The 24,554-nt window shown below is 49.6% G+C and overlaps 1 protein-coding gene across 1 annotated transcript in view; it reads left to right on the plus strand.

Moving 5' to 3' along the window:
* Positions 1–24,554, plus strand: part of LOC147102876 (dynein axonemal heavy chain 17-like) — a 908,504-nt gene that overhangs the window by 147,622 nt on the left and 736,328 nt on the right. Inside the window, exon 16 of the mRNA XM_085963770.1 lies at positions 3,648–3,843. Within this exon, the coding sequence (XP_085819896.1) occupies positions 3,648–3,843 (196 nt within the window). The remainder of the gene's footprint in view (positions 1–3,647; positions 3,844–24,554) is intronic.

A 24,554-nucleotide genomic window follows, 5' to 3' on the forward strand; every position in this document is an offset into this window, starting at 1 on the left:
TCTGTCACCAGGTTGCTGAGATGTCCCCCTCCGTCTCCCATCTCCAGCTGCTCGGCGACTCCCGTAACTTCCAAGGCAGCCTCCTCTGCTGATGTTAGGTTGGCCAATGATGGAGTGCCACCTCCGGTTCTCTCCCTCTTATTGTGGGCTCTCTTTTCCTGCAAGGAGGGAAAGAAGAGAAGGTTGAGTGAGAGTGATGGAATGAGTGTAAGGAATGAATGGCTTACATCTGTAGAGGGTGACTATGATGGAGTGGGGTGGCAATGCCAAGTGACTTCCTTGTGTGTTAGTTGGTATGATTGCATTAGGATGAGGGTGTGTGTGAGGGGTGGCTAGTCATACGGGGATGTGATAATGTAGATGGAGAGAGAGGGATGGGTGGGCATGCAAGGTATGTTGGTGTGAGTAAGGATGTGCACGAGCAGGGTTGGGAAGGCAGAGTGATGGGTATGTGATGAGAGGCGCAGCAGGATAAGATTGAGTGTGGCTTTGCACTCACCTTTCCTGATCTAATGAGGTAACTGAAACATTTGCGGCACTGAACTCAGATCCTCAAGACCACATCCCTGCTGTTCACCTCCTCGGCTATTTGGAGCCAGGTCCTTTTCTTTCCTGGGGAGGTTTCTTCTACCCATTAGAAAGGCAAGAGGACCTCCCTGCGTGCTCTCACTCCCTCCACTAGGATATGGAGGGAGTCATCGGAGGACCTGCCTGCAGCTCAGTGTAGTCATGTTTGGCACTCTCTGTAGCAGTCCAGTTGTGCAGTGCGCTGCCTGCACTGTTCTAGATGAACCTTCAAATGCAATGTGGCCATGGCCCCTTTAAATATCCCGGCTGAAAACGCGTCATCGCTGATGTCATCAGACCTGCACCATTTAATTGGGCTGGGTATTGCGCAGGGTGGCCTTAATAGGCCCCATTAACGGAAAGTCACCTCAGGAGCGGCATGGGATGAAGAAGAGGGTCGCAACCTGCCACAGCGACCACCTGCACCCGACCCGCCCAGGTACAGAAAATTCTGGCCTATGAATCTGAAGTTATTGGCAATCTCCTCCTCAGGCTCTGCTAGGATGGTGGTATATCCTCACTCACTTCCCAGTTCTCTGGTTCCATTGTACTCTGTGAATCATGTGACACCACATCTTTGCTAACACTGTCTGATTGCCCCGGGTGAAAGTATCTGGTGCTTGGGAGTGAGGAAGACAGTTCTGAGAGGGAAGGCCAGAGGTGCTGCCAGAGATTACTGTATTAGGGAGCCTTTAGTGGCAGCCGGTTTGGAAGAAAATATGTCGTCTGCCTGCTTCTGGCGGGTGCTGTGGCGGCCACCATTTTGGCCAGGTTGGCAGCGCTGCCATTGCCTGTGCTCACTGCAGAAATGGAAAGGAGGTAGATTGTGACGTCAGTGAGTGTCCAACACTAATTTGACGCATGATCTGACATTTTGGACATCGCAGCTACATTTAATGTCCTCTCCTAATCATGAGCAGCTGACCGTTCGTTCAGCAGCAGGAAGGACCCCCTACCAGCGCTATTTAAAGGGATCATCAACAACTTGCAGCTGACTTGCTTTTTCATTTTTACTGATTCTGTGTAAGTTTGTGCAACTGTTTGGAGCTCCCTAGAGCTGTTTAAAGTTGCTGAGGTGACGGGGAGTGTTGCTGCAAGTGGAGAACGCCTTCTCATTTAAAGGGTTCTGCTCACACCACTTGCTCCCACTCATGGGTCTCTACTTGCAGTCCCCCTCGCGCTCGAGTAAGACAGAGATGGAGCGGAGGCAGCGAAGAAGAGGACAAGATGCTCTCAGAGGGAGCAGGAGGAGCAGGAGGGCTCTCAGCAGGAGGTCTTACCCACTGAGGGTCTTCAGGGAGCACTTCTTCTACCTGCACCTAAACCGGTCAGTGTATTCGGAGACTTCGCTTCACCAAGGAGTTGGTCACAGAACTCTGCCATCTCCTGCAACCAGACCTGCAGCCTCAGAGCAGGGCGATGATGGCTCTCCCAGTGGCCCTCAAGGTCACCATGCCCCTCAATTTTTTTGCAGCCGGATCCATCCAGTCTGGAGCAGGAGGCATAGCTAACATATCCCAGTTCGTTGTCCATCGCTGTATCCAGGAGGTCACAGAGGTTCTGTACTCCAGGAGAAGGGACTTCATTGTCTTCTCTCTGAGCCGAGAGAAGCAGGAGACGCACGCATGTGGCTTTGCCAGGATGTTGGGCTTCGTCAGGGTGCCATCGACTGCACATACGTGGCTTTGTGCATGCCGCATAGCAATCCTGAGATGTTCCATAACTGCAACGGCTACCACTCATTTAATGTGCAGTTGATGTGCGACACCCCCAGCGCATCGTGATGGTGAATGCCCAGTATCCTGGCAGCAGTTATGATGCCTTCATCTTGCGGCAGTCCGCTATGCCAGCAATCTTCCAGCCACCAGGTCAAATCCAAGGGTGGCTGTTTGGAGACGAGGGCTATCCGCTCTACACCTGGCTGATGACTCCCCTCCACAACCCCATGACTCGTAGCCAGCACTCATATAATGACAGCCATGCTGCCATGAAGAATGTCATCAAGCAGACTATCCGGGTGCTAAAGCTATGGTTCGGCTGCCCATTGGCAGATAAATAAGGTTTTCCAATCATAACGTCGGCAGAAATCATCAAATTTAAATGAGCTGCCATTATGAATGGTAAACCCAAGCTCTTAGTCAGAATTCACTTGTGATCATACAATTTTAAAGGGGATGCAGAAACAGAGAGTCCTGCGTGGTGTATGTACACAAATCTTTAAAGGTGGTAGGACAAGTTGAGAAGGCTGTTAAAAAAGCATATGGGACCCTTGGCTTTATTAATAGAGGCATAGAGTAAAAAAGCAAGGAAGTTATGCTAAATCTTTATAAAACACTGGTTAGGCCCCAGCTGTGTTATGATCAATTCTGGGTACCACACTTTAGGAAGGCTATCAAGGCCTTGGAGAGAGGGCAGATGAGATTTACTAGAATGGTACCAGAGATGAAGGACTTCAGTTATGTGCAGAGACTGGAGAAGCTGGGGTTGTTCTCCTTCGAGCAGAGAAGGTTAAGAGGAGATTTGATAGCATTCAAAACCATGAATCATTTTTGATAGAGTAACTAAGGAAAAACTATTTCCAGTGGCAGAAGGGTCGGTAGGACATAGATTTAAGGTGATTGGCAAAAGAACCAGAGGCGACATGAGGAAACATTTTTTACAGAGTGAATTGTGATCTGAAATGCACTGCCTGAAAGGGTGGTGGAAGCAAATTCAATAGTAACTTTCAAAAGGGAATTGGGTAAATACTTGAAAGGAAAATAGTTACAGTGCTATGGGGAAAGAGCTGGGGAGTGGGACTAATTGGATAGCTTTACTAAAGAGCTGGCACAGGCATGATAGACCAAATGGCCTCCTTCTGTGCTGCATGATTCTATGATTTTGTGCTTCTTTGAAATGGCCTTCTCAGTCCATTTGGTGTCTCTGCTAGATCCTTTAGTGGAAGACATTTTTGGCATCGCTTAGGACTTTATCAATGTATACAAACTTAACTGTTTAAAGTCAGAGTGATAACTTTTAAGACCACCTTTAGTAGTTCCTGAGTTCACATTTTACATTAATTTTCATTTCCTTTGGAGCAGTTATATGTCAGATGATGAGGCTAAACTTGCTTTAAATAAATACGTGGAGATGAAATCACTACTTCAGAAATTCTGTGAGCAAGTGTACGCAGAGTGGGTTATGAAAGTGGACGAAGACTGCCAATTTAACTTAAATCAACCACTTATAATTCGTGATACAACTACGAACCTCATCAGCGTCAGCTTTAGCAAAAAGGTTAGAACTCTAGTTTCAAAACCTATTTTCTATAATTATGTAATAGGTGTAGGGGGTGGTGTGGGGTGGCGCATACGCCCAGTCAGTTATGCCTCTGACTGTTTATGAGCGGTTCGAATCGCTCCCACGCCCCTGGGTTCTAGACACCAGACTTAGGTACAAGGCGGCGATACAGAAAAGACTCGAGTAGACAGGTGGTTGGATGTAAGCAAAACCAAGATTTTTATTGAAGAGGAAATTAATACAATCTTATGAAAAAGTTACCAGTATACACTTCTACAGGCAAAATACAAAAGAATAACTTATATACTTATACAGGGAATGGGGAACACACGGCACATCGAGGGGAAACAACTATCTTAACAATCCCCTTATCCCACCCCCTATACCTAACTAGATTAAGCTATGAGGGGTCAGAACTTCATGCTCACCAATCAAAAGGGGTCTGCTGAACTCGGAACAGCGGTGGGGTTCGGGGTTCGCTCTTGGTGCTCTCTAGAGCCTGCCGTCGTCACGTGGTCTCCGGGTGCTGCAAGGGCGTTGTCCAGGTACAAGTACCCCAAAGTTAAAGTCTCTGCTTGGGTACTTTACCTGGCAGGGATGGCGGTTTCTCTTCCTCGGCCGACAGTTTGAGTTTGCATGAAGATAATTGCAGATCAGCTGAGACTGAAGGCCCGATGATTCGAAGCCTGCCTTCAGTCGTCTTCCTCAGTTCGTCTTCTCTGTCGTCTTCTTCATTTCGTCTCCCCCTCGCCTCGTCGCGTCCCGCCTCGCCTGGCCTGAATTGTCCGTGTCCGCCCGATGCAATGCCTGGGCGATTCCGGATGGAGTGGGGAAAAGGCACGGGCAAAGGCCAGGAGGTAAGCGCGGGATGGGGAAGGAGCAGCAGCCACGAGGGCGAGGGGCCGGAGCCGGAGCAAGGCTGAGAGCAGAGCGAGAAGGTTGCCGGTGGGCCTACAATTATACTTCTTTGGATGGCCCTTATCTGCGCGCCAAATCAGGTTAGTTCTTTGTCTTAATTTTGGCGGGCTATTTTAAATAACGGTGGCAATCTACTCTAACTGTTTTTAGATGGCCGGTAATCGCATCTACCGGCCCGATAATTGACTTGTTTTGTCATGAATACACCTTGATGGGCCTGTCCAGCCTCGATGGCTTCTGTTAATCTGTTGCTGATTATATATGCAAACTGCTTGATGGCCTTAACTATAGGCCTAACTAGGTTTAGATTTGTCTCCAATTTGATCTCATACATAATTCAAAGTCCTGTTTGGTTTTACAAATGCAAAGTCTCTCTTCACAGAAACTGCAGCTTTGGTTTCGATTTCTCCATGAGCTGCCTGTGCCGCAGAGTCCAAGTTTTAAAAATCTCACAGGCTTTCTGCCACGAGGCGCGGACGCCATTTTGGGTACCCTTTTTAAAATGTCCATGCAGGGTCCCTTTTCTTATTAATAACCTTTGGGAAAATGTCAAAATTTTGCGAATCTTACATAGGATAAAAAATGTAAAATTATTATGTTTTAAAGAAGATAACTACTTTGGGAATATGGATGCTATAATGCATAATTCTTTCATGATTATATTCAATGATTAAAGGTAAGTATAGAACTAGAAAAATCAGATAAATACTTTTAAGAGGCTTTGAGGGAGGAAACCATGTTGTTTTTTGTTATCACAAAAAGAAAATACTGCAGATGCTGGAAATCTGAAATAAAAACAGAAAATGCTGGAGAAACTCAGCAGGTCAGGCAGCATCTGTGAAGAGAGAAACAGAGTTAACGTTTCAGGTCGATGACCTTTCGTCAACTGGAAAAAAGCAGGAAATGGAACAGATTTTTAAGCAAGTGAAGAGGCTGGGAAAGGGGGGAGGGGATGAAAGAATCAAAGGGAAGGTCTGTGATAGGATGGAAGGCAGAAGAGATTAAATGCCATTAAGAGATATTCAAGGCAAAAGGAGATGGTAATGGGACAGGTTAAGAAACAAAGGATGGCTCCAGATGAAGTGTAAATTGTGCTGGCAGAATGAAAGACAGCTGCCATGTGGGGGAGAAGAAAAAAAGACACAGACAAAAAGTGTGGATAAAAAAAATATATATATGATAGGGGCCAAGGTTATGATCTGAAATTGTTGAACCCTATGTTGAGTCTGGAAGGCTGTAAAGTGCCTAATCGAAAGATGAGGTGCTGTTCCTCGAGCTTATGCTGAGCTTCCGTGGAACAATGCAAGAGGCCGAGGATGGTGAGGTTTGAGTGGGAGGTCTGAGTTTTTTGTTATCATTTAGACCACCTTCTTCATGTGTTAGCTTTGGTTAATTCCCTTCACATTATTACTGTCAGTTGTAAGTGCATTGACCTCTTGACAGAGTGGGAGTAAAAGTAAACCGGCTAAATAAATACATCATGGTTCTCCATTTTATTGAATTTGTTGTATGCCAGTTTTTGCTTTTAATGTCTGTCTGAACTTCAGGTATTGATAGTGACAACAAATATGCATAATCAGCAATCACAAAGGCTAATGGAATATTGACCTTTATCTTAAGGGGCCTGGAATACAAAGGGGAGGAAGTTATGCTTCAGTTGTAAAGAGCCTTGGTGAGATCCCATCTAGAGTACTGCATTCAGTTTTGGGCACTGCACCTCAAAAAGGATATATTGGACTTGGAGGGGGGTGCAGCACAGATTCACCAGAATGATACTGGCGCTACAAGAGTTACATTTTGAAGATAGCTTGCCTAAACATGGCATGTATTCCCTTCAGTATAGGAGATTATACATTGCAGGGTAGTAGAAATTTGAAACTCTCTCCCTCAAAAGGTATGGGCCTAGAAATTGGCCTCCTTAGCACCTCCTGTTATTGCCTCTGGGGGGTGATAATGGGGCGCGAAGCACTTACCGACCGGGTGTGGCAAGAAGATCGACTCCCACTATATTCGGCGGGAGGTTTGCAGCGACGGTATGGCGTTGCGCCCCAATCTCCTTCGGCTGGAGATCGTGACGTCATCGCCGTGCGTATCGCCCCGGTAGCGCCTTGGACCCGAACTTCGATTTCGCTCCATATAGCATCGCCGGGCAAAAACACTGGCAGCTGCAGGAGGTGTTCATCGGGAGGCTGGGCACTTCGGGGGCGATACTTAAAAGCCGAACTAAGTGAAAACATTTTGAAATGCTCTTTTCTTGTTTTTCCATTTGTGTTTGCCAGCGTTCAATTAGCCCGGCACTCTGCTGCAGTGCATCGGGCTGATCGGGCTGGATGGTGGCTGCCGTCGGGGACCAGGTAAGTTTTCCCCTTGCAGATCCTGCAATGATGGCCCTTCCCTTTTAAGGGAGGGAAGGAGCCTTCCAATGCGGCAGTGCTGCATGGCCCATTGTGCAGAGCTGCACACCTACCGCCCCGCCTGCTGCCTGTTGCGCTCTAGGATGGAAGTGGAGCATTTGATTTAGCGCTCCACTTCCTTCCTGGAGCACAAACCTAATTTTTTTAAAGTTGAAAAATATTAGCACCTGGTGCAAATTTTTTCAACTTTTTAAAGTTAGTGCCCCAAATGGGGCAATATCGAATTTCTCCCCCATGGAGCGAGAAAATAGAATTGAGGTTCAGATTAGCCATGATCTAACTGAATGGTGGGGTGGGCCCAACGGACTGAATGGCCTACTCCTCTCCTAATTTTCCTATGTTTTAATCTGCTATGGCTTTTAGGAAATAAGTCTGCCTGGGATTTTAACTGCCAGCGGGTTTCTGGCAAGAATTACGCTGGAGAGTTCATTTCCCACCCACCCATGACAAATTTTAATGGGCAGGCCTGATTTAAACCCTGAAATAGGTGGGAAGTCGTCAGTAAATGGCAGAAAATTGTATGGCCTGGAGGCCAACCACCAACACATTGTATCATTGGAAATGCTCATCTACGCCATTGGATTTGTTTAATACCGTAAAAGTCTTAGGACATTATGGCATAAGTAATTGCGGCAGTGGATATGATGTGCCATAGTTTCCTGGGAATTTTCGATCACCCACCAATTTGCTTTCGGAGAGGGGTCCATAAACAGGCATTAGGCCTCTCATTAGCTTATACAAGGAGCCTAGTGCCTGTTTAAGGCAGCAGCGTGGGATGCCTGAATATTGCCTGAGCCAATATATCGTCTGATGGATTTCAGGCACCCTTGGTGCATGGGAATTGAATTGTTTTGTGTCTGAGAAACTGGCAAAATGAGGTCCAAGTTTGTTTAAGACTTTTTAGGTAGCTTAAATGACTAATGTCATCTTCTAAATAAATGGTTAAAAAGTTTGTAAATTAGAATGTTCCTGAAAACTGCATACAGCAGTTGAGCGTACCAATAACTCAAACAATTTGCAAGTGATCAAGTTCAGCATAATGAAAGGATTTGAAACTTAGAAGTCTGTGTCAGAGATCATGCCAATATTTATCTGCTTAATTGATGCAAATAAGAAGAGAAATTATTACAAAAAGGATATAGAGGCACCGGAGAAGGTGAAAAAAAGATTTACACGGTTGATACCACAACGGAGAGGTTATAACTATCAGGAAAGATTTAACAGGATAGGATTAGATTAAAAGAAGAGGCTTCTAGTGTTGCGAAGAATTGTAGTAAGCCTGAGGATTGGGAGAGCTTTAGAAACCAGCAAAGGATGACACAAACATTGATAAAAAGGGAGAAAATAGATTGAGAGTAAACTAGCAAGAAATACAAAAACAAATTGTAAGAGCTTCTACAAGTATGTAAGAAGGAAGAGAGTAGCAAAAATAAGCATTGGTCCCTTCGAGGCTGAGACAGGAGAAAGTATAATGGGGAATAAGGACGTGGCGGAGACTTTAAACAAATATTTTGTAACTGCCTTCACAGTAGAAGACACAAAAAGCATACCAAAAATAGTGGGGAACCAAGAGGCTAATGAGTGAGGAACTGAAAGTAATTAATATCAGTAGAGAAAAAGTACTTGTAAAACGAATGGAACTAAAAGCTGACGAATCCCCTGGACCTGACGGCTTACATACTAGGGTTCTAAAAGAGGTGGCTGCAGAGATAGTGGTGCATTGGTTGTGATCTTCCAAAATTCCCTAGATTCTAGAACGGTCTCAGTGGATTGGAAGGTAGTAAATGTAACACCGCGAAACAAGAAAGGAGGAAGAGAGAAAACAAGGAACTACAGGCCAGTTAGCCTAACATCTGTCATCGGGAAAATGCTGGAATCCATTATTAAGGAAGTGGTAACAGGGCACTTCGAAAATTATAATATGATTATGCAGAGTCAACATGGTTTTATGAAAGGGAAATCGTGTTTACAATTTTATTAGAATTTTTTGAGGATGTAACTAGCAGGGTAGATAAAGGGGAACCAGTGGATGCAGAATATTTGGATTTCCAAAAGGCATTCAGTAAGGTACCACATAAAAGGTTGTTACGTGAGATAAGGGCTCATAGGGTTGGTGGCATGGATAGAGGATTGGTTAATGGACAGGGATAAATGGGTCATTTTCAGGTTAGCAGGCTGTAACTCGTGGGATGCTTGGGCCTCAGCTATTTACAATCTATATATATATATATTAATGACTTAGATGAAGGGAAGGAGTATAATTTATCAAAGTTTGCTGACGAAACAAAGCTAAGTGGGAAAGTAAGCTGTGAGGAGGATGCAAAGAGCCTGCAAAGGGATACAGACAGGTTAAGTGAGCGGGCAAGAAGGTGGCAGATGGAGTATAATGTGGGGAAATGTGAGGTTATTCACTTTGGAAAGAATACAAAAACACAGAGAGTTAGCATGCAGGTACAGCAAGCAAATGGCATGTTGGCCTTTATTGCAAGGGGATTGGAGTACAAGAGTAAGGACATTTTGCTACAGTTGTGCAGGTGAGACCACACCTGGAGTACTGTGCACAGTTTTGGTCTCCTTATCTGAGGAAGGATATACTTGCCTTAGAGGCAGTGCAACAAAGGTTCACTAGATTGATTCCTGGGATTCGATGGTTGTCCTATGAGGCGAGATTGAGTAGATTGGGCCTATACTCTAGAGTTTAGAAGAATGAGAGGTGATCTCATTGAAACATATAAGATTCTGAGGGGGAATGACACGGTAGATGCTGAGAGGTTGTTTCCCTTAGCTGGAGACTCTTGAACTGGGGGGGCAAAGTCTCAGGATAACTGATTGGCCATTTAAGACTGAGATGAGGAGGAATCTCTTCACTCAGAGGGTTGTGAACTTTGGAATTCTCTACCCCAAAGGGCTGTGGATGCTGAGTCGTTGCGCATATTAAAGGATGAGGTAGATTTTTGGACTCTTGGGGAATCAAGAAATATGTGGATCGGGCGGGAAAGTGGAGTCGAGGTTGAATATCAGCCATGATCTTCTTGAATGGCGGAGCAGGCTCAAGGGGCTGTAGGGCCTACCCCTGCTCCTAATTCTTATGTTCTTAACAGGCTGGGGCTCTTTTCTCAAGAAAAGAGAAGGCTGAGGGGTTAAAATCATTAAGAAGTTTGATAGGATAGATGTAGAGAAAATGTTTCCACTTGTGGGGGATTCCAAAACTAGGAGTAATAAATACAAGGCAGTTACTAATAAATCTAATAAGGAATTCAAGAGAAACTTCTTTACTCAGAGTGTTGAGAATGTGGAACTTGCTACCACAAGGAGTAGTTGAGGTGAACAGCATAGATGCATTTAAGGGAAAGCTAGTTAAGTACATGAGGGAGAATGGAATAGAACGTTATGCTGACAGCGTTAGATGAAGTAAGGTGGGACGAGGCTCTTGTGGTGCATAAACATCAACGTAGACCAGTTGGGCCAAATGGCCTGTTTCTGTTCTGTAAATTCTATTTAATTCTATGTGATGCAGATGAGATAAGCCATTGGATGCCCTTCTGAGGTCCCTGATTTGCAATTATGCTTGCTGCAGCATATACAAATAACAGCAAATTTTGGAGCAACTCCACAATGGGAAAGTCTGAGCACTAAATGCCGTAATTTACGCCGTAAGTCACAGATCGCACGTTCCAGGAAATTCTGGGTGGTTAGTATCCAGGTTTGCAGTAGATAAGGTCTTCCAAGAACCAGTCTTTCCATTTGAAGATTTGGGGCATGCACAGTTATCTCAGAATGAAGGTATCATAGCTATTGCCCAGGAAGTGTATGCTCACATACATGAAGAGTCTTAAAGGAGGAGAGAGAGGTTTCGGGAGGGAATTCCAGAGTTTTGGGCCTATACAGCTGCAGGCAGGCCCGCCAATGGTGGAGCCATAAAGTAGGGGATGCGCTAGAGTTAGAGTGCAGAGATCTCGAAGGCTTGTAGGTCCGGAGGAGGTTACAGAGATAGGGAGGGTCGAGGCCATGGAATGATTTGAAAACAAGGATGAGTATTTTAAAATTGAGGCGTTGCCGGACTGGGAGCCAGTGTAGGTCAGTGAGCATGGGGTGATGGGTGCACAGGACTTGGTGCGAGCTAGGATACCGGTAGCAGAGATTTAGATGAGCTCAAGTTTATGTAGGGTGGAAGGTGGGAGGCTGGCCAGGAGAGCATTGGAATAGTCAAGTCTAGAGGTAACAAAGGCATGGATGATGGTTTCAGCAGCAGATGAGCTGAGGCAGGGGCAGAGTCAAGCGCTGTTACGGAGGTGGAAGTAGGGGGTCTTGGTGATGGAGCAGATATGTGGTCAGAAGCTCATCTTGGGGTGAGATACAACACCAAGGTTGCGAATGGCCTGGTTCAGCCTCAGACAATTACTAGGGACAAGGATGGAGTCGGAGGCTAGGGATTGAAATGTGTGGTGGTGGTTAAATTTAGAAGACCTGAAAACGGGAGTGGGGATCGTGATGTGCGATTAACCCGCGCCCATTCATTGCATTGCAGACACCACGGTACATTCGTCCTGCCTACTGTTTTACATGCAGCCAGTACTACCTGCACTGTTCATTGGCTGCACGCTTCAGCAGGGGGCCTGATACTGCGAATGGCCAGTGCTACTTAAAGGCAGCCTGCATCTCTTAAAGGGGAAGTGCATTGTGGCTACTGGAATTAGTGGGAGTCATTTCAAAAGTGAATCTGTTCTGTGAAAGAGTGAAGAATGGCTGACATTGCAAGAGAGCCCGCACAAAGGTTTCCAGATAATGCATTTGATGCCTTGGTGGAAGAGGTGTAAAGGAGGAGAGATGCCCTGTATTCGCGGAGGGGCAGGATGCTTTCCAGACACATGCTCAGGAGGCAGTGGGAAGAAGTAGCAGCGGAGGCCAATGCCAGGAATGTTGCTCCTAGAATCTGGATGCAGTGCAGGAAGAAGTTTAATGATCTCACACGAGTTGTCATGGAGAGTGAGTTCATTTTCAAATGGCATATCCTACTAACTGAAGGTCAATCATCACAGCCCCAGGACATCACTGCAGGAGTTCCTCAGAGCAGTGTCCTAGGCCCAACCATCTTCAGCTACTCCATCAATGACCTTCCCTCCAACATAAGGTCAGAAATGGGGATGTTCGCTGATGACTGCAGTGTTCAGCGCCATTCACAACTCCTCAGATAATGAAGCAGTCCATACTGGCATGCAACAAGACCTGGACAACATTCAGGCTTGGGCTGATAAGTGGCAGGTAACATTCGCACCACAGAAGTGCCAGGCAATGACTATCTCCAACAAGCGAGCGTCTAACAACCTCCCCATGACATTCAACGGCATTACCATCACCGAATCCCTCACCATCAACATCCTGGGGGTCACCATTGACCAGAAACTTAACTGGACCAGCCACGTAAATACTGTGGCAACAAGAGCAGATCAGAAGCTAGATATTCTGTGGCGAGTGTCTCACCTCCTGACTCCCCCATCTTTCCACCATCTACAAGGCACAAGTAAGGAGTGTGATGGAATATTCTCCACTTGCCTGGATGAGTGCAGCTGCAACAACACTCAAGAAGCTCGACACCATCCAGGACAAAGCAGCCTGTTTGTTTGGCACCCCATCCACCACCTTAAACATTCACTCCCTCCACCACCGGCGTACCGTGGCTGCAGTGTGTACCATCTGCAAGATGCACTGCAGCAACTCACCAAGACTTCTTCGGCAGCACCTCCCAAACCCGCAACCTCTTCCACCTAGAAGGACAAGGGCAGCAGGCGCATGGGAACACCACCACCTCCAAGTTCCCCTCCAAGTCACATACCATCCTGACTTGGAAGTATATCGCCGTTCCTTCATCGTTGCTGGGTCAAAATCCTGAACTCCCTCCCTAACAGCACTGTGGGAGTACCTTCACCACACAGACTGCAGCGGTTCAAGAAGGTGGTTCACCACCACCTTCTCAAGGGCAATTAGGGATGGGCAATAAATGCTGGCTTTGCCAGTGATGCCCACAACCCATAAGCGAATAAAAAAAAAACTGCTCAATTCACTACACCCCCGTCACTCACCTACCAACAATCTCTCTCAATCAGGACACAACCCTACCATTCATATACTTTACCTCACCTCACACACTTAGTACTGTTGCAAGCCTAGCACCCACAACTCAGACTGCTGCCTTGCAAGCTCAGACTGCTGTCATCATGGCTCTGGATATCACTGTTCAAAGAGGCTTCCAGGGAGTCATAGCAGTCCATCAATCTGTTCCGCAACAGATCAGTAGGATTGCTGAGACGTTGCCCCGGGAGAGTGGCAGTGGGCTCATGGAGCACGAACCTGCTGTTCTCTCTCGGGATGATAGTATTCCTGCTCCCACCCCTGCCACTCCGCCAGTGCCCTTGCTGTTGCTTGTCCGCCAGCCAGCCGAGACTGCTTTAGCCCAGGCCGAGGTGGTGCAGTCTGATGCCGAGCTTACTGGGCTCAGAGCTGCTTGAGGTCACCCTCCAAGGCCACCTGCAGTCTACTCAGTTGAAGGTCAGCAGCCTTCCACCACCCATGCTGCCGCCACTGGGGAAACACCTCGTAGGAGCACTAGGATAGGGACATGCTCTAAGGGAAAGCACAAGGATGATTAGTTTAGTTTTGTTTGAAGAATGTAATGATTAAATTTATAAATTTGGATTGGAATGTGCATTTTCTGGTGGTTTATATTTTTGTGGTGTCGGACCTGTGGGCAGGAGGGATGAGGACAGTAGGAGTATGTTTGTGTGTGTGTGCTAGGCCGATATAGCAGAGCCAATCATCTTCGATCCCCTTGCCATTGGACCAAGACCTTGCTCTGTCAAGCCCGTGTGGTAGCTGGTGTGCAACGGCTACCCCACGTTAAAAGAATTCATGCACAGGCATCTTCCACCCTTTAAAATGAAGTTTGAGACCTGGAATGTCAGGACCCTCATGGACAACCCCAACAGTGACAGACTGGAACGTCGTACTGCTATCGTTGTCCGGGAGCTCAGACGTTTCAACATAGACATCGCAGCCCTAAGTGAGACCCGGCGGGCAGGGGAGGCCAGCTGAAGGAGCAAGGCAGTGGTTACACCTTCTTCTGGAAAGGCAAACCTGAAGAAGAACGCCGCCTCATGGGGTAGGCTTTGCCATAAAAAATGAGCTAGTTGAACATCTCAGAGACTCCCCTTGTGGAATAAACAAATGCCTCATGACTCTACGGCTCACCCTAGCCCGGAACCAGTGCGCTACGGTCATCAGTGCATACGCTCCAACACTGGAAGCCACAGATGAGACCAAAGAGGAATTCTACTCCAGCCTCGAACAATCCCTGTCCCGACTCCCAACGGGCGACAAGCTGATCCGCCTTGGCGACTTTAACGCCAGAGTTGGAAAGGACACAGACCTCTGGGGAGGTGCGATCGGCAGAGAGGGGGTAGGGAAAGCCAACTCCAACGGTAACCTCCTCCTGACTAAATGCTTAGAACATGGCCTTGTCATAACCAACACCTTGTTCTGTCAGAGAGACAAGTACAAGGCTTCATGGCAACACCCTTGCTCCAAGCACTGGCATCTGCTGGACTACGTCATCGTCCGAGCGAGGGACCGCAAGGACGTCCGCATCACCCGCGCCATGACAGGAGCTGATGACTGCTGGACAGACCACCGCCTAATCCGCTCTGTCATCTCCATCAATGTAGCCCCAAAACAGCGGCAGCAACAGAAGTAATGCCGCAGGAAAATCAACGCTGGAGCACTCAAAGACCCTGCTAAGAAAGCCCTATTCAACCTGCGCCTCAGAACCAACCTGACGACTCCCAGTGATTCAGAGACACAGCGTGTCCACAGCACCTGGTCTGCACTCAAGGCCTCCATAATAAGCACCTGTGAAGAGACGCTCGGTCACTCGACCAGGAAACACCAAGACTGTTGTGTCCGTGTGTTAATAGAGACACTGAAGGCAGGAATAAGTTTCACAGGTGTTTACTGAACAAAGTCTGGAGGTGAACTAACTGATACAACACAATATACAGGCTTATATAGCCCGAGTGGCCATTACCGGCATTGCAGTACACAGGGGGCTCTTAAAGGCACATACACTACAATTACTGGTTCGACAAAAACGACCAGGAGATCCAGGAGCTAATAAGCCGCAAGCTCAAGGCATTCCTGAACTGGAAACAGCAACAGAACTCGAGAGCAAGAAAGCAGCTCTACAGACGCCTGAAGGCCGAGGTCCAACAAAAAACTCACAACCTAAAGAACAGATGGTGGGTGGAGAAAGCGCAGGAGATCCAGCAGCTAGCCAACAATCACGACGTGCGTGGATTGTTTAGCGCAGTCAAGAGCACCTACGGTCCATGCATCCAAGGTCCTATCCCACTGCGGGCCAAGAACGGACAGGTACTCATCAAGGACAGGGAGGCAGTCAGTGCCCGTTGGAAGGAGCACTTCGAAGATCTCCTTAACCGAGACTGTCTTCGACGCGAGTGTCCTCAACTCCATCCCGCAGCATGCTACCCGCCACCACCTCAGCACAACCCCAGCCCGGCATGAGGTTGAAAAGGCCATCTGACAACTGAAGAACAACAAGGCCTCAGGAGCAGATGGAATCCCCGCAGATGCGCTAAAACATAGCGGAGAAGCACTACTGGCACGAATACATTGATATACCTATCAATTCCTCCAATAAAAGGCGAAGAGTTACGAAGGTGACTAAAGGTTTTTATTGACTAAATAACAGCCCACTCTCGTGGGTGATCCGATCCAAGCAGGAGGAATACCAGCCAGTCGCTCACCTTTATACCTGGCCTGGTGGGTGGAGCCAAGGCGGAGTCGGCAGTGGTCATCCCAGGTATAGCAGTGTGGCAAGAGGCGACCTCGTACCGTGATACAATAGTGGTCAGTGATACAGTTATAACGAACAGTGGTGAACAGTGCTAACGATAGTGAACGTGGTTTACCACATTCACCCCTTGTTTAGAATTAAGTCCGGCGGGGTGAAGTGTACTACCAATTCTGGTAGGTCAGTCTGTCCGGAGGCTTCGTAAGCCTCTCCGATCGCCGCAGCGGTGGTGTTGCCTTATCCGGTGCTGGTGCCTTATCCGGTGTTGATGCTGGTGTTTGCGTGGTCGGCGAGGGCTCGTGGGGTTCCGGCATGCCGTCTACCTGGACTGAGGTTGGGGGGGGTGGTGGCGGTGTTTCCGGATCGGCTGAGGGTGCGAGGTCTCGTAGGGAGACAGTGTCCTCCCGCCCGTCTGGGTACGCCACGTAGGCGTACTGGGGGTTGGCGTGCAGGAGGTTCACCCTCTCGACCAGGGGGTCCGTTTTATGGGTCCTCACGTGTTTCCGCAGCCAGACCGGCCCCGGGGCGGTCAGCCAGGTTGGTAGAGTGGTTCCCGTAGTCGACTTCCTGGGGAAAACGAACATTCGTTCATGGGGGGTGGTGTTAGTGGCCGTGCAAAGTAATGACCGGATGGAGTGCAGCGCTGTCGGGAGGACTTCTTGCCAGCGGGAGGTTGGGAGGCCCTTAGACTTTAAGGCTAAGAGGACGGCCTTCCATACCGTCGCGTTCTCTCTTTCCACCTGACCGTTACCTCTGGGGTTGTAGCTGGTGGTCCTGCTTGCTGCAATACCTCTCTCTAGGAGGAATTGCCGGAGTTCCTCGCTCATGAAGGAGGAGCCCCGGTCGCTGTGTATATAGTTCGGGAACCCGAACAAGGCGAAGAGGGCATTCAGGCACTTAATGACCGTGCTACTGGTCATGTCGGGGCAGGGGAAGGCAAAGGGGAAACGGGAGTACTCATCAACGATGTTGAGGAAGTACACATTACGGTCAGAGGACGGGAGGGGCCCCTTAAAGTCGATGCTCAGGCGCTCGAAGGGGCGGGTGGCCTTGATCAGGCTTGCTCGGTCCGGCCTATAGAAGTGCGGTTTGCACTCCGCACAGGTCTGGCAGTTCCTGGTCATGGTCCTGACCTCCTCGATGGAGTAGGTCAGGTTGCGGGCCTTAATGAAATGGTAGAGTCTGGTGACTCCGGGGTGGCAGAGCTGGTCGTGGAGGGTCTGAAGCCTATCGATATGCGCGCTGGCGCATGTCATTCGTGAAAGGGCATCAGGGGATTCGTTCAGCTTGCCTGGCCGGTACAAGATCTCATAATCGTAGGTGGAGAGCTCGATTCTCCATCTCAAAATCTTGTCATTCTTGATTTTGCCCTTCAGCTTGTTATTAAACATGAAAGCCACCGAACGCTGGTCGGTGAGGAGGGTAAATCGTTTGCCTGCCAGGTAGTGCCTCCAGCGCCGTACTGCCTCCACGATCGCCTGGGCCTCTTTCTCGACCGACGAATGTCGGATCTCGGGGCCCTGTAGGGTCCTTGAGAAGAAGGCCACTGGCCTCCCCTCCTGGTTTAGGGTGGCGGCTAAGGCGAAGTCGGAGGCGTCGCTCTCCACCTGAAAGGGGATGGACTCGTCCACTGCGTGCATCGTGGCCTTGGCTATGTCTCCCTTAATGAGGGAGAAGGCCGCGCACGCCTCCTCCGTGAGGGGGAAGGAAGTGGCTTTCAGGAGGGGTCTGGCTTTGTCCGCGTAATTGGGTACCCATTGGGCATAGTAGGCGAAAAGCCCCAGGGTTCTCCTAAGTGCTTTAGGGCAGTGGGGGAGGGGTAGCTCCATGAGGGGGCGCATTCTTTCTGGGTCGGGGCCGATGATTCCGTTCTCCACTACGCAGCCGAGGATGGCAAGGCGCGTGGTGTTAAACACGCATTTCTCCTTATTGTAGGTGAGGTTCAGCCGTTGGGCCGTACGGAGGAATTTCTCCAGATTCGCGTCATGTTCCTGCTGGTCGCGGCCGCAGATAGTGACGTTATCTAGGTAGGGGAATGTAGCCTGCAGTTCGTTCTGGTCAACCATCTGGTCCATCTCCCTTTGGAAGACCGAGACCCCATTAGTGACACCGAAGGGGACCCTAAGGAAGTGGTATAGGCGCCCATTCGCCTCGAAGGCGGTATACTGGCGGTCCTCAGGGTGGATAGGGAGTTGGTGGTAGGCCGACTTCAGGTCGATGGTCGAGAATACTTTATACTGTGCAATCTGATTGACCATGTCAGATATGCGGGGGAGGGGGTATGCGTCCAGCTGGGTATATCTGTTTATGGTCTGGCTGTAGTCGATGACCAGGCGGTTTTTATCGCCGGTCTTTACGACTACGACCTGGGCACGCCAGGGGCTGCTGCTCCCCTCGATAATGCCCTCTTTCAGGAGGCGCCGCACCTCAGAGCTAATGAAGGCTCTGTCCCCGGCGCTATACCGCCTGCTTTTGGTAGCGACGGGTTTGCAGTCAGGGGTAAGGTTAGCAAACAGAGAGGGTGGCGGGACCTTGAGGGTGGAGAGGCTGCAGGTGTTACGCGGTGGGCGGTTTAACGTTTGCTGGTTGTTGACTGTGAGTGGGGGGAGGGGTCCACCGTATGCTAGGGTTACGCTTTGGAGGTGGGATTGGAAGTCCAGCCCTAGTAGGACGGCAGCGCAGAGATGGGGGAGGACGAGGAGTTTAAAGTTTTTATACTCCGTGCCCTTAACCGACAGGGTCACGACACAGTAGCCGCTGATGTCCGTGGCGTGGGACCTCGATGCCATCGAGATTCGGCTGCGCGTTGGTAGGACAGAGAGGGAGTAGTGGCTCACCGTGTCTGGGTGGATGAAGCTCTCCGTGCTTCCGCTGTCGAACAGGCAGGTCGTGGCGTGGCCGTTCACTTTGATGTCCATCATTGACTTGGACAGATGGTGCGGGCGGGCTTGGTCCAGGGTGACGGAAGCTAGTGTGTAGCTGAGCGAGTCGTTGTCATCTGCGGGCGAGGCGGTCGGGCGTGGTGAGTAAAATGGCGTCTCCCACGAGGTAGGGCCCCATGAGGCACTATTGGGGTCGGTTGCCTTAATCAAAGATGGCCGCCCCCATGACTCATGTGTGGGGATGCTGGCCTCAGTTGCCCTAAACAAAGATGGCCGCCCCCATGACTCATGTGTGGGGATGCTGGCCTCAGTTGCCCTAAACAAAGATGGCCACCCCCATGACTCATGTGTGGGGATGCTGGCCTCAGTTGCCCTAAACGAAGATGGCCGCCCCCATAGTTCGCATGCGGCACTGCTGGCCTCTGAGGATCCGCTCCTGCAGGCCTTGGAGAAGTGGCCTTTCTTCAGGCAGGTTCTACATATGGAGTTCTTGGCTGGGCAGCGCGACCTCGGGTGCTTCTCCTGGCCACAAAAAAAACAGCCGGCGGCCCGATCGCGGATGCCCGATGTCGGGGCCGGTGCCGGGGGTGGCGGGGCCGGTCGGGTCCGGGACGCCGACGCAGAGGTAGGTCCCGGGGGCGGCGCTGGGAAGGGTGCTGTGGTAGGGGTCGGGCCCGAGTCCCAGGGTCGCGAGCAGTACCTGGTGAATGCTTCCTGATCTTGGTGGGCCACTTCCAGGGAGATAGCGAGGGCTTCAGCTTTTTCCATGCTGAGGTCTTTAGCTTCCAGCAGTCTTTGCCGTGAGTACTCGGACCGTAGGCCTTTCAGGAATGCGTCGCGGATATTATCTTCAGTATTTTCGGCTGCCGACACCGATTTAAAGTCACAGTTCCTGGCGAGTGCATATAGCGCCTGTGAGAATTCGGCTACTGATTCTCCTGGCTGTTGCGGCCGTGATCTTAGGAGGTGCCTAGCGTACATGTAGTTTACCGGGGTCCGGTACTTCTGTTTCAGCAGGTTGATGGCGGTCTCGTAGGTAGTCATGTCCTCGATGAGAGTGTATACTCTCGGGCTCAGTTGTGCCTGCAGGACACTTAGTTTGGATGCCTGAGGGACGCTGGATTCTCTCAGGTATGATTCGAAGCAGACCAGCCAGTGTTTAAAGTCTGCGGCTGAGTTTGCTGCTCGTGGGTTCAGGTCCAGGTACGGCGGTCTGAGGGCTCGCAGCCAAGCTGGCTGGTGTGGCTGTGCTCCTGGGAGCTGCGCTGGTGGCTCCTCCGCCGGTTGTGACTCGTTGTCGGACATCATTAAATTTAGTCAATAAAATTGATATACCTATCAATTCCTCCAATAAAAGGCGAAGAGTTACGAAGGTGACTAAAGGTTTTTATTGACTAAATAACAGCCCACTCTCGTGGGTGATCCGATCCAAGCAGGAGGAATACCAGCCAGTCGCTCACCTTTATACCTGGCCTGGTGGGTGGAGCCAAGGCGGAGTCGGCAGTGGTCATCCCAGGTATAGCAGTGTGGCAAGAGGCGACCTCGTACCGTGATACAATAGTGGTCAGTGATACAGTTATAACGAACAGTGGTGAACAGTGCTAACGATAGTGAACGTGGTTTACCACATACATGAAATCATTTCTCTTATTTGGAAGGAGGAGAGCATGCCAGGGGATCTCAGAGATGCCGTAATCGTGACCATCTTCAAGAAAGGTGACAAGTCCGATTGCGGTAATTACAGAGGAGTCTCCCTCTTTTCTGCCACAGGGAAAGCCATCGCAAGAATCCTCCTCAATCGCCTTCTCCCAGTGGCTGAAGAGCTCCTCCCAGAGTCACAATGTGGATTCCGCCCACTAAGGGGCACAATGGACATGATCTTCACTGCACTTCAACTACAAGAGAAATGCAGGGATCAGCGCCAACCGCTGTACATGGCCTTCTTTGACCTCTCAAAGGCATTCGACACCATCAACCGTGAGGGATTATGGAGTGTCCTCCTCAAATTCGGCTGCCCTCAAAAGTTTGTCACCATCCTTTGCCTGCTTCACGACGACATGCAAGCTGTGATCCTGAACAACGGATCCACCACAGACCCAATTCATGTACGGACTGGGGTCAAGCAAGGCTGTGTCATCGCACCAACGCTCTTCTCGTTCTTCCTGGCTGCAATGCTCCATCTCAACCTCAGTAAGCTCTCCGCTGGAGTGGAGCTAATCTACAGAACAAACGGGAAACTGTTCAACCTCCGTCGCCTCCAGTCCAGATCCAAGGTCGTCCCATCCTCTGTCATCGAATTACAGGATGCAGACGATGCTTGCGTCTGCGTACACTCTGAGGTCCAACTCCAAACCATCGCCAACACCTTCACCGAAGCCTATGAGAGCATGGGCCTTAGACTAAACATCCGTTAGACAAACGTCCTCTATCAACTTGCCCCCGCCACACAGTACTGCTCCCCGATTATCAAAATCCATGACGAGGCCTTAAACAACGTGGACCACTTTCCATACCACGGGAGCCTACTGTCAACAAGGGCAGACGTCGATGACTAAGTCCAACACCGCCTTCAGTGTGCCAGTGCAGCCTTCGGTCGCCTGAGGAAGAGAATGTTTGAAGGCCAGGACCTCAAACCCAGCACCAAGCTCATGATCTACAGAGCAGTAGTGATACCCGCCCTCCTGTATGCTTCAGAGACATCGACCATGTACAGCAGGCACCTCAAAGCACTGAAGAGGTACCACCAATGCTGCCTTCGCAAGATATTGCAAATCCATTGGCAGAATAGGCGCACCAACGTCAGTGTTCTCGCTCAGGCCAACAACCCCAGCATTGAAGCTTTGACGACGCTCATCAGCTCCGATGGATGGGCCACATCATCCGCATGCCCGATATGAGACTCCCAAAACAAGCGCTCTACTTGGAGCTCCGATACGGCAAGAGATCCCCAGGTGGGAAGAGGAAATGCTTCAAGGACACTCTCAAAGCCTGCTTGAAAAAGTGCAACATCCCCACTGACACCTGGGATTCCCTGGCCCAAGACCGCACAAAGTGGAGGAGAAACATCTGGGAAGGCGCAGAGCACCTCGAGTCTCTTTGCCGGGAGCAAGCGGAAGCCAAGTGCAAACAGCGGAAGGAGCGCACATCAACCAAAGCACCCCACCCACCCGCCCCTTCAACCACCGTCTGCCCCACCTGTGACAGAGACTGTAGGTTCCGCATTGGACTCATCTGTCACCTGAGAACTCATTTTTAGTGTGGAAGCAAGTCATCCTCGGTTCCGAGGGACTGCCTAAGAAGAAGAGAAGGTGTCAGAAAGAGGACGATGTGATGGTCAGTGATACAGAAAAGGTAAGGAGCGTGGAACTGTTGGTGAATGGGGAGGTGTCGTTGAGATTTCTCATAGCACTCATGAATTATGTGATCAAAGCACTGCCTGGGCAGAAAGGGGCTATCTACCTTTCTGTTCCTGTTCCTCCATTTCCTGTTGCACTTCCTCTTCCTCCACTTCCTCCTCTTCCTCCTCCTCCTCCTTCTCGTGCTCCTGCTCCTCAGCTTCTCGCCTGATGGGTGGTGGCAAGGGTTGTTCCCTTATAATGGCCAGGTTGTGCAGCATGCAGCATCCTACTTCAAATCTTGATACCCTCTCAGCTGAGTACTACAGGGCTCCCCCAGAGCGGTCCAGGCAGTGGAAGCATTGGTTGAGGACGCCGATGGTGTGCTCTATAATATTCTTTGTAGCACCATGGCTCTCATTGTATGCCCGCTGTGCATATGTGCATGGGTTCCGGACTTGAGTCATAAGCCATGTCATGAATCGATAACCCTTGTTGCCCAGTAGCCAGTTCTCCAAATTTTCAGCCATGGTACTGAAACTCCTTGGTAGGCCTTCCAATAACTGATATAATTGCTTCTGTGAAGCAAGCAGTTTTCTTCTATTAGCTGGGCCCATGAAGTCCTTATCTCTGTCCTCCTCAGCAGAGCTGGGAGAGGACCTCGCCCAACAGCGAGTTGTCTCTTGTGCTATCCCTGCCACCAGTACCTGATACTGCACACTAGTGCTGGATGCTTCACCACGTGCAGACCTCTCTAGCCAGGGTACCAATCTCTGTTGCTTGAGTGTGATGCAACGTGTGACAGTGCCTTCTCAGCAAGATTCTCCTCCTCAGAAGTGCCTTCTTCTGTGGCTTCTGTGGCTTATGGTTGCTAAGAAGGACATAGAGGAAAGAGAAATGTGTCAAGAATTAGCATGGCACTGAGAGGCTGGTCAGCAGCAGATGACAGGCATCACAATGCAGTTTGATGTAGTCAAGCTATCTTATTATGTGCTTTTCTGAGGTTCATGCTGGTACAAGTAATAGTCAGAGAACCTATTCAGATACGCTCCTAGCCTTGAAATCTCTTATTCTGGTAGCTTTATAGGGGCCACTGATTTCCAGCACATTTTGCTCAGCTTGGAAAGGGTTATGATTTTTTCTGGCCCTCCCTGGGTCTTGTGCCTCTCCCTTGTGTTGTGCACTATCTTGTCCTGCAGAGACAGATGGCAAGAGTTAGTGAGTGTCGCCTAGAAAGCAGATTGCTGCTGTGTGGATCGTCTGCTTGTTGTGCAGATGAGAGGGAGAAGAAGCAAGATGGAACCAGGATAGGGAGGTGTTGAATGGAAATCACATGTCTGGTGTGTGAATTGAAGAAGGAGCCATGAGAGAAGTTGGTGATTCTGCAAAGGGTACCATGTGAGAAGAAAATGCCACTACTGGCTGCTGTGAAAGGAGCACGGAAGTGCCTTTCTGCTAGAGGGGAGGAAATTGTTCAAAGTGCTGTGGGGCGGGATTGGGGGGTGGGTGGTGCTGTTGGAAAGGAGTGTTGCTATGTGTTGAGAGAAATGGAGAAATTTGGTTCCTCTCCTGCCTCCAGGCCCTGGAGGTGATGCTCCTGGAGCTGACAATCTCCACAATCTCTCTCTGTGCCTGGTACATTTGTTGTTTACGGATCCTCCTCCCACTGCCTGGAAAGAGAACTTCCTTCCTCACCCTGACGTCTTCTAGCAGGACCTCAAGGGAGGCTTCAGAGAACCTGAGTTTTGCCTGCAAATCATGTTGGCAGCGAAGAAGAGAAGATGCATGCTGGGGGAGGAGGAAGAGGGCCATGAAGGCTCTCAACAGGAAGCCTTACCCACCTATGGTCTTCTGAAAGCACTTCTTTTATCCCTGCTTAAGCAAGGAGCAGTGTATTTAAAAAAAAAAAAAATTTTTATTCATTGATGGGATGTGGGCGTCGCTGGCTAGGCCTGCATTTAGTGCCCATCCCTAATTGCCCTTGAGAAGATGGTGGTGAGCCGCCTTCTTGAACCGCTGCAGTCCATATGGTGTAGGTACACCCACAATGCTGTTAGGGAGTTCCAGGATTTTGGCCCAGCGACAGTGAAGGAACGGCGATACAGGTCCAAGTCAGGATGGTGTGTGGCTTGAAGGGGAACTTGTAGGTGGTGACGTTCCCATGCGTCTGCTGCCCTTGTCCTTCTAAGTGGTAGATGTCACAGGTTTGGAAGGTGCTGTTGAAGGAGCTTTGGCGAGTTGCTGCAGTGCATCTTGTAGATGGTACACACTACAGCCACAGTGCGCTGGTGGTGGA

Source organism: Somniosus microcephalus, chromosome 21 (assembly GCF_052327205.1).
Source record: "Somniosus microcephalus isolate GS21.2 chromosome 21, FLI_Smic_1.0, whole genome shotgun sequence".
Lineage (NCBI taxonomy): Eukaryota > Metazoa > Chordata > Chondrichthyes > Squaliformes > Somniosidae > Somniosus > Somniosus microcephalus.